The sequence below is a fragment of the Leptodactylus fuscus genome, chromosome 2 (assembly GCF_031893055.1).
Source record: "Leptodactylus fuscus isolate aLepFus1 chromosome 2, aLepFus1.hap2, whole genome shotgun sequence".
Classification (NCBI taxonomy): Eukaryota; Metazoa; Chordata; class Amphibia; order Anura; family Leptodactylidae; genus Leptodactylus; species Leptodactylus fuscus.
In genome coordinates, this window is record NC_134266.1 from 262,241,998 (window position 1) to 262,260,425 (window position 18,428).

Genomic DNA, 18,428 nt, shown 5'->3' on the forward strand with positions numbered 1-18,428 from the left:
TGGTACAGTCACTGTGTACATACATTACATTACTTATCCTGTACTGAGCCTGAGTTACATCCTGTATTATACTCCAGAGCTGCGCTCACTATTCTGCTGGTGCAGTCACTGTGTACATACATTACATTACTTATCCTGTATTATACTCCAGAGCTGCGCTCACTATTCTGCTGGTGCAGTCACTGTACATACATTACATTACTTATCCTGTATTATACTCCAGAGCTGCACTCACTATTCTGCTGGTACAGTCACTGTGTACATACATTACATTACTTATCCTGTACTGAGCCTGAGTTACATCCTGTATTATACTCCAGAGCTGCGCTCACTATTCTGCTGGTGCAGTCACTGTGTACATACATTACATTACTTATCCTGTATTATACTCCAGAGCTGCGCTCACTATTCTGCTGGTACAGTCACTGTGTACATACATTACATTACTTATCCTGTATTATACTCCAGAGCTGCACTCACTATTCTGCTGGTACAGTCACTGTGTACATACATTACATTACTTATCCTGTACTGATCCTGAGTTACATCCTGTATTATACTCCAGAGCTGCGCTCACTATTCTGCTGGAGTCAAGATTCATGTAAAATAATATGTCATAATCCGAGCGTTATGTACTGTGCGATTAGATAGGGGCTGTATAATTTAAGCAGAGTTCACATATCAGTGCCTTGGGGGTCTCTGGAATGCCACCTACAAGTAGGAATAAAGTCAAAGCCTGTCATACTATATTTTTCCCATTGCATCTTCTCCTGCTGCCCCCTCCATTTCCCATCTTACAAGCAGGCAGGGAACCCTTAAAGCAAATGTCTAGATGAAAAGTCCCCCACTATTTTGTGTCTACAGTGTCTGTACGAGTGCATGGTATCTTCATGGTTACTGACTACAAACATACTCTTTATAGTCTGATCCTGTGGTTGTGCGATCCTTCATCTACTTCTTATTAACTTACTGAATGTACAGTATGATAGCAAGAAACTGAAAGCAGGGAATATGGCTGCAGGGTTTGTTGCTTGCAAAATTGGAGACTTACGGCGAACCCTGGCAGACACAAAAGAGGATTTTGAGGTGGACAAATCTGACTTCCATGATGTAATTAGGAAGCCAGTGCCTCAGACATGCACACCAATAGAGGGCGCTCACTGACAATGTGCAAGTCTATCTTCCATGATGTAATTAGGAAGACAGAGCCTCAGTCAAGCAAACCAATAGAGGGCGCTCCCTTTAACGTCATGCCAACCTTCTCTGAGGCCTTTGTTTGCAATGATGTAGGATTTTACCAGGTACAGTCTCTCAGCCAAGGACAGCTGTTTCAATGTGTTGCATCTCATCAGCTTGGCGCAGAGAGGACTGATCTGGCAGAGGTGAGAGGCTTAGACAGGGTTGAGGGGATATCGTCACTCCATAGGGAGAGACCATCAATTAGGTGTGTGGAGTCTTATTAAGCCATGAGCTCTCTACTGTGCAAAGGAACATGGGAAGACTATGCAAATCTGACTTCCATGATGTAATTAGGAAGCCAGTGCCTCAAGTATGCACACCAATAGAGGGCGCTCACTGAGAATGTGCAAGTCTGTCTTCCATGATGTAATTAGGAAGACAGAGCCTCAGTCAAGCAAATGTAGGCAGGTTTAGACAGAAGTCAACTATAAGTAGCTTCAGTTCATCCAGAGAGATGTCAACAATATTGGCTAAAGCATGTCGAGCTTGGGCTTAATTCACATTGCATGTAGTTCACATTGGGGTAAAATCTTGATTGTGCCCAGACAAGGAACCTTGTACCTTGAAGCAAATATTTGTCTAGACTATGCCTGGACAATGATGGTAGACTTGGATGTCTGTAGGCGGCTTACTACTATAGAAAACACTTGGATGTGTCCAGCCATGGTTTAGGCAATGGTGGAAGTAGTTGAATCCTGCCCGGACAATGTCTAACGCACAAGGAAAGAAGTGTGAACATGCCCAGACAAGGGCCGAAAGAGCTTGAAGACATCTAGACAAGGTTTGAAGTTCACTTGTAGGAAAACGGAGACACTGTGACATGCTTAGCCATGGTTCATGCAACTGTGAAAGTAGAAGATATGTACCTAGACATAGCGCTTCCCGAAATGTGAATACTTACGAAGTGTCTACAGTCTAGGCAAGGTCCAGTACACAATGAAATAAGTGTAAATGTGTCGAAACGAGGGCAGAAAAGACTGTAATATATTTTTGGAAGTGAGGGGGATAAAACGTACTCCATTGACGTCTCCATTGAAATGTTGTGAAATGGGAAACGAGGCTCATGGGATCCCTTTCTCTTGATCGGTGCGGGTCCCAGAGGTGGTGGATATTGTAAGAATGTATTCATGTGTTTAAATTTACAAAAAATATTGAAAAAAATACCCCTAAGATAGAAATATCTTTTTAAGTACATCTTAGTGGTTATGCTGTGCTTTGAGTTAGTCTTAGTGGTTAGCACTGTGCTTTGAGTTTAGTCTTATTATGGGTTCCATAATGTACTGTTTATACACAATGGTAGCTTCCCCGCCAATATTAGCTGTTTGCTGGGGCCCAACACCCCATAGTAAAAGGAACGCCTGATACAACCCCATAACTAAGGTTAAATAAATCTGGTATGAGCAAGATAGGTGCCCCTGGCACACCCCATCGCCGGTTTCTCAATTCTTACACTACAATTTTGCCTTGGTCACTAGAATGTTCAACTTTCTCTTCTCACCGAGCGAGGGATGGGAGAGGCCGTGCAAGAGTTTGTGGATAAAGAAGAAAAAGACGCCATAGAAGAACTGGTGAAGTTCCAGCTAGAAAAAACTCAACGGTTCTTAAAGGAACGGAACATTGATGACGAAGAGGGGCAGATTGATGAGGAGGTAAGAGCAGACAAGGGTACTGTCGATTGTTTATATGCATCGGATCTGACTATCCTTGTGGAGATCCAGCTGGTTGGGAGATTTTAGGACAATAGTTCCTGGGGAAAAAGGTGAGAATAGCTATCCTGAGCTACACTGTTTCCCTTACTTTCCATAGCTCCCAAGACTTGGCTGTTCCTGTAAGTTGAGATGTTAATCAGATCTTGGCAATGACTTGCTGAGATGGGAATAACCCTTTAAAGAGGACCTTTCACCACCTTCACCAACTGATTCTAGCATATTTGGAATTTTTATCTCTAGCCCCCATCCTTCCCTAGCAGTCAAGGCTGTTAGTTTTGATTGTTATTTATGTTCTGTACTATCAGGAGGGTGATGTCAGGCAGGAGCAGGCTCGGAGTTACGCCCCCTACCTGAGACTGCCCTTCCTAACAATACAGAGCTTAAACAACACATTCGGAACCAAAACTACCTGCCCTTATTGCTCTGGAATGGTGGGGGTTACAGAGAAAATTTCAACTGTGTTGGAATCAACAACGATTCACAGATACTAAGAACTAGAATTGGTGGAGGTAGTGAAAGGATCTCTTTAAGTCAATGTGTGGCTATTAAAAGGAGCATTGAATATGCTAAAGAAATTCCCTAATACTTTCTATTTTAATATCTTCATTAGTTTTGATCCATTTTTTCTCATATTGCAGTTAAAACAGAGAAATTTGATAGAAGTCTTCTCTGTGTGTCCCAGAAACACAATCATGTCTCGCCATATCTCATCATGGTCCTTTGCCTATCTGTAAAACAACTGGCTGCAGCAGGAGCCTCCCCTCCCCGCACTGTCTACTCTAAGATACAAAGATTGTTCTGTCACTCTCTGCTGTTGCTTAGCCTTTACAGCTTAAAAACTAGGTTTTTTTTGTAGTTTCTTAGCATATGGGGAGAAATGGGGATGAGATCAATGCCCTGCATTGATAGCTTTGAAGAGATTTCCTAGTCCAATATGTGTGTGGCCCCAAGTAGGTTGGGATCAGTCAGACCCATCAGCTTTTTGACAGTATGTTGTATTGTGGATGTGCTGGAGATTGCAGATCGGCCATGTGATGTGAATATGCCTTGTAGGTTCGACAATTTCGGCAGACCAGAAGAGAGAATACGAATGAAGAAGATGAAGAGGTCCGAGAGGTAAGTGCTCTTATCTTGTATTAAAGGCAATATTTTGAATATTTTCATTACTGGACACCATGTAATAGTTGTCTGCATTGCATTATTTAACTCGTAGTGATTCTGAATTACAGTTTTGTAACATGCTCCAGAGCTGAACTCACAATTCTGCTGGTTGCTATTGGGAAAAGCCAACAGCTGTGTTGTCAGGCACACCTCTATGGGCCGAGTGGAGCTCCTATATTGCTGGGCTGTGAGTAACGCTGTTGGCTAATCCCGATAGCAACCAGCAGAATATTGAGTTCAGCTCCGGAGTATTATAAGAATCTGTAAATCTATGAGTGATTCAGCTTTCTAGTGATCTACGGTATAATACTGCCCATCTCCGAGGATACCAAAGGTCCTCTTTAAGATGGTTAAACACCAAAGAACGCTCATTTGGCCCACAGCTATTCCCTATTATCCCCCCTTATACATGCACACCTAGCTTAGTTGAACGATTATCAATGGGGGGATGGGACTGATAATACGACTTTATTGTATAGTCCCAGATAAAAATATTACATTATTTCCGAGACTGCAAATCAGGAGAGCAAGCTGTCAGCTATGACGTATGCAGAATTGTGAATGCAGCTCTGCAGTACAAAGCAGACTATATTGAAGAATGTGACCTAACGAACTGTTTTCTTCAGGCAATAAGTCGGGCTAGAGCTCACCGATCTCAGGTTGGAGATGTCGATATGAGTGATGATGACGACATAGGACGGAGAACTTCAGCAGCCACTTTTGATGATTCTGATGAAGATGCTCCAGCCCCAACACCAGCAAGAGGAAGAGGAAGGGGCCGTGCCAGAGGGGGAAGAGGACAGGGTACCACCACTAGAGGGACGTCTAGACGTTGGAGAGGTATGGAGAGGAATCCTACTGCTAATTATATACCAGGGCTTTTCATGGTCTGGGACAACTGTACCCAGACCATGCACCAGTCACTGTTATTTGTTAATATATTTAGGCTCTGTTCACATCTGCCTTGCATAAATCATCACATGGTGCCAGATACATGGCACGTCAATGGCACCCCCGGTAGATCCCATTCATTTCTAAAAGGTTCCACCTGCTCCTACTGAGGTGTCTTAGTTTGCCTGAGAAGGTACCCTGAATCAGCAAGTCCATGATGTAGATGTTGACGTTTTTCTCCCCATTCTTAATGGAGTTGACTCCAATTAAAGGGATCCTATCATTGGATACCCTTTTTTTCTGACTAACACCTAGGAATAGCCTTAAGAAAGGCTATTCTTCTCCTACCTTTAGATGTCTTCTCCAGGCTGCCATTCGGTAGAAAACCCGGGTTTTCTTCGGTATGCAAATGAGTTCTCTCGCAGCACTGGGGGCGGTGTCCAGCGCTCAAACAGCACTGAGGGCATCTCTAATGCTGTGAGAGAAATCTCCAGCGACGCCTCCATCTATTTCTGGAACGCCCTCTCCCTGTATCTTCTTCTGATCTGGGTTTCAATCTGCTAGGCATGCGCAGTCGGCTCTGCCATCGGGTCTCAGGCAGAGCCGACTGTGCATGCCGGTGGCCTCAAGAAAATGGCCGCTTGCACAGTAAGCTGTGTAAGCAGCCATTTTGTTGTGGCCACTTACTCAGTAAGCTGGTGTAAGCAGCCATTTTCTTGTGGCCGCCGGCATGTGCAGTCTTCTCTGCCATCGGGCCCGTATAAGTGAATAAGTATGGCGTTCGCTTTGAAGCAGAGCAGATGCACTAGCTGTCGGGTCTGTGCTGTTTAACACAGCAGCGACCCAGTAGCATTGCCCGTGATCAGAGATGACTCTGATAACTGGCATTTAACCACTGAGACCCATTTAGACATGCCCCTAATTCCTAGCGCGGTTCCATCACTGGAGCCGTCCTGTTATCATGGCAGACAGGAGTCTTCCGAATCCTCCCAGCCCTGTTATAGGAAGAATATGCAAATCTGTCTTCCATGATGTAATTAGGAAGTCAGGTACCTCAGTGTTGCAAACCAATAAAGGGCGCTCACTGGAATGTGCAAGCCTGTCTTCCCTGATGTAATTAGGAAGACAGAATCTCAGTGATATGGCCCAATAAAGGCTGCTCCCTTTAACATCATGCTCGACCTTCCAAGAGGCCTTTGTTTTGCAATGATGCTGGGATTATTACCAGGTATAGTCTCTCAACCGAGGACGGCCGTTTCGATGTTATTGCATCTCGTCAGCCCGGTGTAGAGAAGACTAACCTGGTAGAGGTGAGAGGCTTAGACAGGGTTAGGGGGATCTCTCCCTAAGGAGGGACCTAATCCCCCTAGCCCTGCTATAGTAATATAACTACCCAAGCCTGCCTATAGCAAGCTTTAATTACTACATAGGGAATCTACCATAGATGACAAAAAAAATATTTAAAAATGTAAAAAAAAACAAAAAAACCACTTTACATTATCCCCCCTCCCTTTTCCCTAAATCACATATAAATAAATAAGGGTAAATAGAAACACATTCGGCATCCCTAAGTCTAAAAATGCCCAAACTATTAAAATATAAAAAAAATCTGTCCCATACGGTAAACGCCATAACAGGAAAAAAATTTCAAAATGGACGAATTGCTGTTTTGTTTTGTTTTTTGCCACCTTGCCTCCTGAAAAAAATCGGAATTAAAAGTGACAAAAACATTCTACATTCCCTAACATGGAATCAATAAAAACTACACATTGTCCCACAAAAAATGACACCTTATACAGCTCCATACACTGAAATATCAAAAAGTTACAGGTGTCAGAATATGGGGATTTAAGGAAATTTTAATTTTTTTTTTAATATTTGAAATTTTGTAAAGGTATTAAAACATGAAAAAAAACTATAATATTATATCACTGTGATCGTATCAACCCGGAGTATAGAGTGAACATGTCACTTTTGGCGCACAGTGGAAGCCATAAAAAAAAAAAAAAAAAAAACCCTGTAAGAAAACGGTGTGGTTTTTTTTTCCCAATTCCACCCCATTCTGAATTTTTTTCGAGCTTCCTAGTATGTTGTAGAGATTAATAAGTAGTACCATTATGAAGTACAACTTGTCTCGCAAAAATGAAGCCCTCATATGAGAACATAAATGGAAAATGAGAAAGTTATGGCTTTTGGAATGCAGGGGATAAAAAATGAAAACACAGAACTTTAGCCTATAACAAAATGTATCAACAGTATCTGAGAAGGCTCCTTCTTCAGGGGTAATTAGATGGGATTCTATTATCTGCTGCCAGAGGGGGCAGGAGACTGATTTTATTCAAAGCTACCCTTAGAGATGTGGAAGCCAAAAATAATCTTAATAGACTTAAAGTCATATTATTCTAAAGTGGCTAGTAACAGCCTTTCGAGGCATTCTACTACTAAAATGTTCCGTGGATGATCCCTTTAATAGGCGGAGGGGCTGTGCTACACATTTATTATTCCTAGATGATCGCTTTATGCGGCTTCATCCTAATGACCCCGATGGACAATTTTCCTTTATAAATGCTGCAGATTACATTTTCCTCCCTCATGCTGTGTGTGTGCTCCGCATTACAAGCGTGACACATGTATCCGCTCCACCTGCGCCAGAGCGGTACGTAATATATACAGTGATTATATCGTAACATAATTCCCCTGTAAATGTCCATATTAATATAGCTGATATCCATACCGGGCTCGCCGTCTCTGTATCTGGATGTATCTCGGAGGGGGTGGTGTATAATATTTATGTTCTCACTACAGGGTCTTGTTCTCAGAAATCAGCGTTTAATTGATTTAATGAGGATGCTGCAGTGTTTAATCAGAACTTCTCGGAGGAGCGCCCCTCCCCCACTTTCTTAGAAAGCCACGCAATTACCTGGTTTATTGCTCAATTAGTTAGTCAGCCCTTCTGGAAGTCGTACAGCCGTTAATCTAGGAAGAAAATAGTTTTGTTCTATTTTTTTTTTTTTTTACAGAAACAGCGCCACTCTAGTTCATAGGTGGTGTCTGGCATTGCAGCTTAACCTTCCAATTGCTATACAAAACACACGCTATAGATTACAGGGCTAAAGTTTTCATGAAAAGTTGGAAGATGTGCAGGGGCTTTCTGGGCAGACTCTATAAGTCTTCATACCTGGTTCTGCTGCTAATAGCCCCATTATGGCTGCAGCACATTTTACATTTGTCTTTGAGGCTGTGAGCATATACAATAAGGAGCAGTCTGTCCCCTCACCTACCCATTACTACTACTTACTAGAATCAGATAGGGATAGATAGATAGATAGATAGATAGATAGATAGATAGATAGATAGATAGATAGATAGATAGGAGATAGATAGATAGATAGATAGATAGATAGATAGATAGGAGGTAGATAGATAGATAGATAGATAGATAGATAGATAGGAGGTAGATAGATAGATAGAGAGATAGATAGATAGATAGATAGATAGATAGATAGGAGGTAGATAGATAGATAGATAGGAGATAGATAGATAGATAGATAGATAGATAGGAGATAGATAGATAGATAGATAGGAGATAGATAGATAGATAGATAGATAGATAGATGATAGATAGATAGGAGATAGATAGATAGATAGATAGATAGATAAATAGGAGATAGATAGATAGATAGGAGATAGATAGATAGATAGGAGATAGATAGATAGATAGGAGATAGATAGGAGATAGATAGATAGATAGATAGATAGATAGATAGATGATATATAGATAGATAGGAGATAGATAGATAGATAGATAGATAGATAGATAGATAGATAGATAGAAGGAGATAGATAGATAGATAGATAGATAGATAGATAGATAGATAGGAGATAGATAGATAGATAGATAGATAGATAGATAGATAGATAGATAGATAGATAGATAGATATAGATAGATAGATAGATAGGAGATAGATAGATAGATAGGAGATAGATAGATAGATAGGAGATAGATAGATAGGAGATAGATAGATAGATAGATAGATAGATAGATAGGAGATAGATAGATAGATAGGAGATAGATAGATAGATGATAGATAGATAGGAGATAGATAGATAGATGATAGATAGATAGATAGATAGATAGATAGATAGGAGATAGATAGATAGATAGATGATAAATAGATAGATAGATAGATAGATAGATAGATAGATAGATAGATAGATAAATAGGAGATAGATAGATAGATAGGAGATAGATAGATAGATAGATAGATAGATAGGAGATAGATAGATAGATAGATAGATAGATGATAAATAGATAGATAGATAGATAGATAGATAGATAGATAGATAGATAGATAGGAGATAGATAGATAGATAGATGATAGATAGATAGATAGATAGATAGATAGGAGATAGATAGATAGATGATAAATAGATAGATAGATAGGAGATAGATAGATAGATAGATAGATAGATAGATAGATAGATAGATAGATAGATAGGAGCACTCCAACAAAGTTCCAAAAACTAGTGAGTTTAATCCATAGCAGGCAATGCTTCTGTCCTCACAGGAACCTTTCTCAATCAATAATATGATGGTCACAGTTATTTTAGCTCGGAGTGGTACCTCAACTGTGGAAAACATCTTGTGTGGTACCAGTACCAAAGAAACCCAACCTGATGGGCTACAATGACTACTGACCTGTAGCACTGACATCCCACCTGATGAAGGTCCTAGAGAGACTGGTCCTGACACACCTACGCCCTCTAGTGAGCTCCGCTCTGGACCCCCTCCAGTTTGCCTACCGGCCGGGCATTGGGATAGATGACGCCATCATCCACCTTCTTCATAGAGCTCTCTCTCACCTGGAGAAACACTGTGAGAATAATGTTCTTTGACTTCTCCAGTGCGTTCAACACCATTCAGCCAGAGCTACTGAGAGAGAAGCTGAACCTTGGTGGTGTGGACCATCACCTGTCCAACTGGATACTAGACTACCTGACAAACCGCCCTCAGTATGTGAGAGTCGGGGACTGTGTGTCTGACGCTGGGTTCACACCAGCATTCGGCAGTCCGTTCTCAGGCTTCCTGTCATGCCGTATCATTTTATGCTCTCCGTGGCGAAACCGTTTTTTTTAAACCGGACACAGAGTACTGCATGTCCAACTCTGTGTCCATTTAAAAAAAAAACGGTTTCGCCGCAGAGAGCATAAAACGATCACCGCCGCTCACGGCCGGACAGCTTTCTCACTCATTCAAATGACTGGGTATGAAAGAGTCCTGCAGGTTTCCGTCTCCTGCTCTGTTTTGTGCAGGAAACAGAAACCTGCAGAACAGACTCTCGGACGCAGATGTGAACAAGATCTTACATTGTGATCTGTAGTACGGGGGCACCACAAGGTCCAGTTTTTGCCCCATTTCTCTTCACACTGTACACTGCTGACTTTAGGCACAACTCCTCCAGCTGTTACTTACAGAAGTACTCCGATGACTCTGCTATAGTCGGCCTTATCACTGATGGCGATGATAGGGAATACAGAGACTTAAACCGGGACTTTGCTGAATGGTGCCAGCAGAACCAGCTCAGGATTAATGCTGGGAAGACCAAGGACATGGTGGTGGACTTTAGTAAACGGAGAGGTGCCCCGACCCTGGTGGAGATCCAGGGAACATGTATTGAGATAGTCAGGACCTATAAGTATTTGGGCGTGATCCTCAATAATAAACTAGACTGGGCTGATCACCTGGAGGCGCTGCACAGAAAGGGCCACAGCAGACTCTACCTGCTCAGGAGGCTGAGGGCCTTCAGAGTCCAGGGGACACTTCTTAGGGCCTTCTTCAACTCTGTGGTTGCTTCAGCCATCTTTTTCGGTGTGGCCTGCTGGGGGAGCAGTATATCAACCAGGGACAGAAATAGACTTGACAGGCTGATCAGGAGGGCCAGCTCTGTCCTGGGGAGCCCCCTGGACCCAGTACAGGTGGTGGGTGACAGAAGGATACTGTCTGTGGTGAGCTCCATGCGGGAGAACAAATCCCACCCCATGTATGGGACCTTGATGGCACTTGGCAGCACTGTAAGTGACCGTCTGCTTCACCCCAAGTGTGAGAAGGAGCTATCGCAGGTCCTTCCTTCCAACCGCGACCAGGCTGTATAATCTACATCAGACCAAGCGAAGACACTCCGCACAGAGAACTAATGATTATGACTATGAAGTCTTCCTTCTTTCTTCTTCTGTTCCTTAGCTGCTATGGACTCCTAGTATATCTTCTCTTCTCAGCATATGTGTGTCTACGTCTGTAATATATTGCTGTGTATTATCCTGTATCTGTATTACTATGCTGCTGTAACATGCTGAAATTTCCCCACTGTGGGACTATTAAAGGATTATCTTATCTTATCTTTATATAGGAAAACCAGCAATACAGTGCAATAATAACAATATTAGTCAACTAAAATATATTGTGCACACAAGCATCTATTCCTATCAGACAGAAAATCAATCTGACCTTTATACCAACTAAAGTGCTGACAGTGTAAGATGATCACAGTAATATATATAGTGATACGTGGGGTCACACGGTGGCTCAGTGGTTAGCACTGCAGCCTTGCAGTGCTGGAGTCCTCGGTTCGAATCCTGCCAAGGGCAAAAAAACATCTTCAAGGAGTTTGTATGTTCTCCCCATGTTTGCTTGGATTTCCATCCCATATTCCAAAGACATACTGATAGGGAAAAATGTACATTGTGAGCTCTATGTGGGGCTCACTATCTACATAAAAAAAAAATATATATATAGAGAGAGAGAGAGAGAGAGAGAGAGAGAGAGATACGTGAAATGATAAATAATTAGTATATGTTAATAAAATCCATAATGCAAAATATAAAAAATAAGTAGAAGGGACATTCCGCTTACCCAATGTATCTCAGCATGCAAGAACGCTAACTTGCGGTATTCCAGCGTGTAGGAAGATTAAGTGCGTATGAGAATGTATCAATAGCACGTGTCCGCGCATGCGCAAAGCCCACACAAGATGCCCTGAGACATATTAAAGGGGTATTCCCATGACGCTTGTTCACTAACCTGCAGGCTGTTGTGCTCTCTTCACTTCCTGCTTTTTCTCAGCACATAGGTGGGCGGGGTTTCACTGGCACGGGATTGGTTGTAAATGAATTACCACAGTGTGAAGCTGATGTTGCAGAGCTGGATATGAGTCAGTTTGGATTACATACAGAGGTAACGGACTCCCTATCTCAGCCCTTATCAGCCAAATTCAATTAAACCGACTGATAAGAGCTCAGAAATCCCCTATCTGAGAAGCTCCGCTACTTATCAGACACAAACAGCTCAGAGCTGCTCCCAGCCCCTCCTTCCCTCTGAGAGCAGGCAGCTACATCACTTGACAAATGAGCAGATAATCCCAAGGGACATAGAAACGGAGTGTAAACAATGAAGTGAATAAATTAAGATTGCGGTCAAACAAAGCAGTTTTGATAAAGCCATGTATTTAGGAAAAGTCTTAAATCCACATAAACTAGGAGTATAGATAGGATCCTTGTGATGGGACAACCCCTTTAAGTGCTGGCAAATACCCCTAACATATTGCGCATGCGCGGACATGCACAATAAGGACAAAACATAGATGTCAGCAGCCATTTTAAGCTGCTAGATATGATACATAGATAGATAGATAGATAGATAGATAGATAGATAGATAGATAGATAGACCTGAATTCAGTTTATAGATATTACCATAGTTAAACAGAATTAGTTATTATTATAGTTTATATGTTTTTCCTCTTGTATTCTGTAGGAAGCTCAAGCAGCGATGTCCCATCTAGTGGTCGAGGGTCTAAAGCTCCTGCTAAGAACATGTCTATCTTTGATGGTAAGTTCTACATGACTTCAGAATCAGATCTGACCTGCCCTGACTAAATGAAGGGATATTGTAGAATTCTCTTTTGTCAAGTTGGTATAACTCAGTGAAGGCGGGTTCACACCTGCGTCTAGACTCCGCTTTCGGGTTCCCGTCTTTTGCCGAGAGAAACTGGACAGGAGACGGAAACCCGGCGGTCAGTTTTCAAACTCATTCACTTGAAGGGGTTTGCAAAGTGACCGCCCGTGAGCGAAATCCACGGTGAAATTGTTTTTTTTATCCGGACACAAAGTCGGACATGCAGGTAGGGATCTAAGAAGGACGCTAAAAAATATAAGCGCTCTGCTCAATCTTGTCTTGGATTCTGCAGTTGATTCCGAGAGTGAAAGTCGTGGCGGTAAGCTGGAGGGACGGAAAATATAGAGGAATTCCTCTCCCACTGCCACTGTGTGACCGGCCCCTTATTGTTATTATTGGTATGGCCCATCTGGGTTGCATCCAATATGGCTCCTTTGTGCCCTTGTTCTTCCTTACCTCTAGATTAAAAAGTTTGACGGAAGATGATGACTCAAGGACTTCCAGACAAGTAAATTAGTTGAGGGATTTTTGCTCTCCAAGTCACTTACTATATCCTTATGTAACGCTGTCTGCGGCCCCCTCTCCGCTTCTTTGTTACATGACCGCAGGAAACTCCAGAACGAAGAACGAATTAATGAAAGTGGGCAATTATGGTTTATTATAATCCCTAGGCATAGTTGGCAATATAAGACAGAAGCACAGATTGTCCTTCGCTGCTTTGTGTACTCGCTTCTTGAGTCATTACTGAGGAGTTTTATGATCTTTTAACCTGAGCTGTAATGCCGTGTGGACGCTTAGAGACGTATTCAGCTGCTGGAAGGAAAATGGAACTTGGCGGGGCAAAATTAACGCAGGTTATCAGGAGTTTAGGGTTTGCCATGTAGAGGACCTGTCCTGACTTTTATCCCAGACTGATTGCCACCTATGTCGTCCTGTGCTAATTCACGGATGTGTGTATGGAGCCATAGAGACAAATGAGTCAGTGTGGTAGCCATGAAAAACACGGCTAGAACAGCGACAAAGCACATGGTCATGTGAGCCTAAAAGTATTGAGTCCGGTGACCCGAAAATACACATCCCACTGGTGTAAAACCCATGGTTGTATACCCAGTTAAGAGAGGGGAATCCTTTGTTTGGTATCCTCAGAATATAGATCTCCTCTGGCTCCGGAGGACCTGTCCTATCCTGCATTAAACAGGTAACCTATACATGATATTGGATACTGTGTAATACTTCATTTCTCCTGCGGTGGTGCTGTAGGTAAAGTTAACACCTACTGCCAGGATTCTCTTGTGGTTACTGCTGATCACTGATGGTCCTGGCTGGAGAAAACTTTTCAAAGGAGCCTTCTAATGAATTGGGATTGTCTTAAGCAGAGAACCCCTTTAAGATGGGAAAGTACCGGTAGGCTTAGTGTCCAACGATTGGCCTAGTGTCCAACGATTGGCCTAGTGTCCAACAATTGGCCTAGTGTCCGAGTGTAGCCTTCATCATGGTTGTCATCCAACCTCTGTAACTTGAACCAGAGACTAAAAAATTAGTCAAGGGATGTTGGGCTTCTCCTTCCAGGCGACAGTGCTGAATGCTACTAGGTAATATCCAATATCCAACGGTAGCCTCCTCCATCTAGTCCGGTCCGCAGTAGTGTCAATGTGGACTCGGCTATTTTTGGTCTTCTGGGAAGATGTTGAGATGAAGATGTGGGTTCATTGATGGGACCTTCCACTCTCATCACGCTCACTACCCCTACATTCATGAGGGTTGATAGGTCACAGGATGTTATTGATCGCGACCTGTATGCTTCATGTTACTGAATCAGGTGTTGCACATTAGGGTGCCCGCTCCTGGATTACACGTGGGCGGTTATTGATTGCGTTTCTCCTTTAAGAACCTTTGCTTCAAGTATGAGCAGCTGCGTCATCCCATTGATATCTTATAATATCCTCTGCAGCCTGATCACTCACCCTTGCACATTGGACATCTTGTTGGTGCAATCCCTTGAAAACGCTCCGGAACCCATCACGAAAATCTACGTTAACATTGGGTTTGGTTCCCATGTTTGTCATTGTGGTGAGATCAGCAGCAGTAACCACTGCTGGGATAAAAAAATGACTCCACATAAGGCGTTTAAAGGGCATGTCCACTTTTAAGATCCATGGCCTGTCCTTAGGATAGGTCCTTAATGTTAAATCAGCGAAGGTCTGACAGCTACTCCGGACAGCATGGCTCCCGGTAATACTTATATACACGGGCACAACTTTATTTACACCGGTTCTTTCATTTACTGAAGTGGAAAATTAAAAAGTTAATATTCTCTTCTTAAATTTTTTATTGTATTTTTATTACCTTGTGACTAAATTTCGCCTTTAGAATCATCGGATAAAATTAAACCCTTAAGCACTGAACTATTTCTTTTTTTTTTTTATTCCTTCCCTGTATTACTAAAGCAATATCTTTCTTATTTTTCCCTAATTCAGTTGTATGAAGGTTTGTTTTTTGCAGGACTAGTTTTATTTTTCAATGGCATTTTCTGACCTGTCTTTCCTGCAATAAAAGTATCTAGTAACACTTGGTAAGATGCCAAATATGTATTTTTTAGGGTTTATGTGGAATTTAGTGTTTTTTTTTTAGTAAAAAAATAAAATTGCATTTTTTGTTACTATATTGCAAGAGCCTTAATCTTCTTCCCCCATTAAACTAGCTGTGTGAGGGCCTTGTAGTTTTTTTTTTTTTTAAATGTAGATTGTGAGCCCCACATAGAGCTCACAATGTACATTTTTTCCTACCAGTATGTCTTTTTGGAATGTGGGATGGAAATCCATGCAAACACAGGGAGAACATACAAACTCCTTGCAGATGGTTTTTTACCCTTGGCGGGATTTGAACACCAGGACTCCAGCGCTGCAAGGCTGCAGTGCTAACCACTGAGCCACCGTGTGGCCCCTGTGAGGGGCTTGTAGTTTTTATGGATACTATTCTGCTGCGGCCATTTTTGTGTAGCCGCTCTTGCAGTTCAATACAGGAGCCGGCCGGTGGCCATTTTGGGGTGGCCTCTCTATGCTCCTGTATCGAGCTACAAGAGCAAGAGAAGCCAGAAGAGGCGGAGTTGCTGCAGAAGAAGGAGGTTCTGGGAGAGCTCTCGGTCAGCAATGGGGACGCGCTCATCGGCCTTTCAGTGCTGGGGCCCGCCCTCATTGCTGCGGAGAGCTCATTTGCATACCGGTTAAAACCGGTATTTCTACGGAACGGCGCGGCGGAGACCTCGTCTAAAGGTAGGAGATGAATAGCCTTTCTTAAGGCTATTCCGACGTGTTCATTAGGAAAAAAAAAATTAGTTTAACCCCTTCCCGACATGCGCCGTAATAGTACGGCGCGTGTCGGGTCTGTTACTATGGCGACCGCCCGGGAGCCGGGCGGCCGCCATAGCCGCCGGGTGTCTACTGCTTTAAGCAGTAGACAACCAGCTCTAATGCCTCCGATTGGTCCCCGGACCGATCGGAGGCATTAACCCCTCCGGCGCTGCTGTAAAAGGCGCCGGAGGCGCCATTTTCCCGGCGGCGCATGGGCGCCGCCATTTTGGCAGGGATCGCCGGCTCCTGGAGCATGCTCCAGGGCCGGCCCCCCGTTTCCATGACAGCCGGGAGCCTTGTTAAAGGCTTCCAGCCGGTCTGCAAATTCTCTCTTTTGCAGGCTGGTCTATGATTTTTTGCAATGCATTGCAATGCATTAGCATTGTAATGCATTGCATTAGTGATCAGACCCCCTGGGGTTCAACACCCCTAGGGGGTCTAATAAATGCAAAAAAAAATAAATAAAAATAAAGTAAAAAAAAATATAAAAAGTATTAAAAGTTCAAATCACCCCCCTTTCCCTAGAACAAATATAAAAGTAGTTAAAAACTGTGAAACATATACATGTTACGTATCCCTGCGTCCGAAATCGCTCGCTCTACAAATCTATAAAAATATTTTTCCTGTTCGGTAAACGCCGTAGCAGGAAAAATAGTCAAAAGTGCCAAACCGCCGTTTTTTCACTGTTTTGATTCTGATAAAAATTTGAATAAAAAGTGATCAAAGCAATAACATTTCCCGAAAATGGTAGAACTAAAAAGTACACCCGACCCCGCAAAAAAAGACACCCTATGCATCCCCGTACACCTATGTATAAAAAAGTTACGGCTGTCGGAATATGGCGACTTTTAGAAAAAAAATTTTTTAACACCGTTTTGGAATTTTTTTTAGGGGTCAAAATGTAAATAAAACCATATAAATTTGGTATCCCTGGAACCGTACCGAAACACAGAATACAGGGGACATGTCATTTTGGCTGCACAGTGAACGCCGTAAAACCAAAGCCCGTAAGAAAGTCGCAGAAATGTATTTTTTCTTCAAATCCACCCCATTCTGAATTTTTTTCCTGCTTCCCAGTACATTATATAGAATAATTAATGGTAGCATCATGAAGAAAAATTTGTCCCGCAAAAATGAAGACCTCATATGGCTCTGGGAGCGGAGAAATAAAAAAGTTATGGGGTTTAGAAGGAGGGGAGTCAAAAACGAAAAACGAAAATCAAAAAATGCCATCGGCGGGAAGGGGTTAATGGTAGAATCCCTTTAATGTAGGGATGGGAAAAATAGAAATGACTTAAGGGTTTAATTTAATCTGAAGATTCTAAACACGAAGTTGAGTCCTAAAGTAATAAAAATATAGTAAAAAATTCAAGACAAGAGTATTAACTTTGTTTTTGTTTTTTTTTATTACGGTGTTCTATTTTCCACCTCAGTAAACGCAATAAACAGTGTAAATAAATGTATGCGCATGTATATAAGTATACATGAGAGTGCAGGCTATACCGGTCACCTACATATATATATATATATATATATATATATATATATATATATATATATATATATATGTACTGTATATCCTGTGTATTGGGGCAGGAGACGCGTGGATATCATGTCTGTATAATACACAATACTACATTTACATTGACAGCTCTGGAAATCATATTTGTATACACTTCTCATCCAGATGACAGAACCTGATGGTTACATACAGATAAGCAGTGCTATGAGGGCGCTGCTTATCTCTTCCCTTCTATCACAGTCTCATACTGGTGTGTGGCTGACATGGATTCCCAGCTGCAGTAGAACGTGATAATACCCACCTCAGCTGCTGCAGAACATCGTATTGTACACACATAAGCTACTGCAGATCCTCATAGTAAACACCTTCACTGCTGCAGAACCTCATAATACACACCTCAGCTGCTGCAGAACATCATAATACACACCTCAGCTGCTGCAGAACATCATAATACACACCTCAGCTGCTGCAGAACATCATAATACACACCTCAGCTGCTGCAGAACATCATAATACACACCTCAGCTGTTGCAGAACATCATAATACACACCTCAGCTGTTGCAGAACATCATGATATACAACTCAGCTGCTGCAGAACATCATAA

General features: G+C 42.3%; 1 protein-coding gene across 1 annotated transcript in view; it reads left to right on the plus strand.

Annotated features, from left to right (window-relative positions):
- MRE11 (MRE11 double strand break repair nuclease) overlaps positions 1–18,428 on the plus strand; it is a 152,013-nt gene that overhangs the window by 73,947 nt on the left and 59,638 nt on the right. The window contains exons 13-16 of the mRNA XM_075266124.1: positions 2,715–2,888; positions 4,002–4,064; positions 4,736–4,949; positions 12,810–12,884. Coding sequence (XP_075122225.1) covers positions 2,715–2,888; positions 4,002–4,064; positions 4,736–4,949; positions 12,810–12,884 — 526 coding nt within the window. The remainder of the gene's footprint in view (positions 1–2,714; positions 2,889–4,001; positions 4,065–4,735; positions 4,950–12,809; positions 12,885–18,428) is intronic.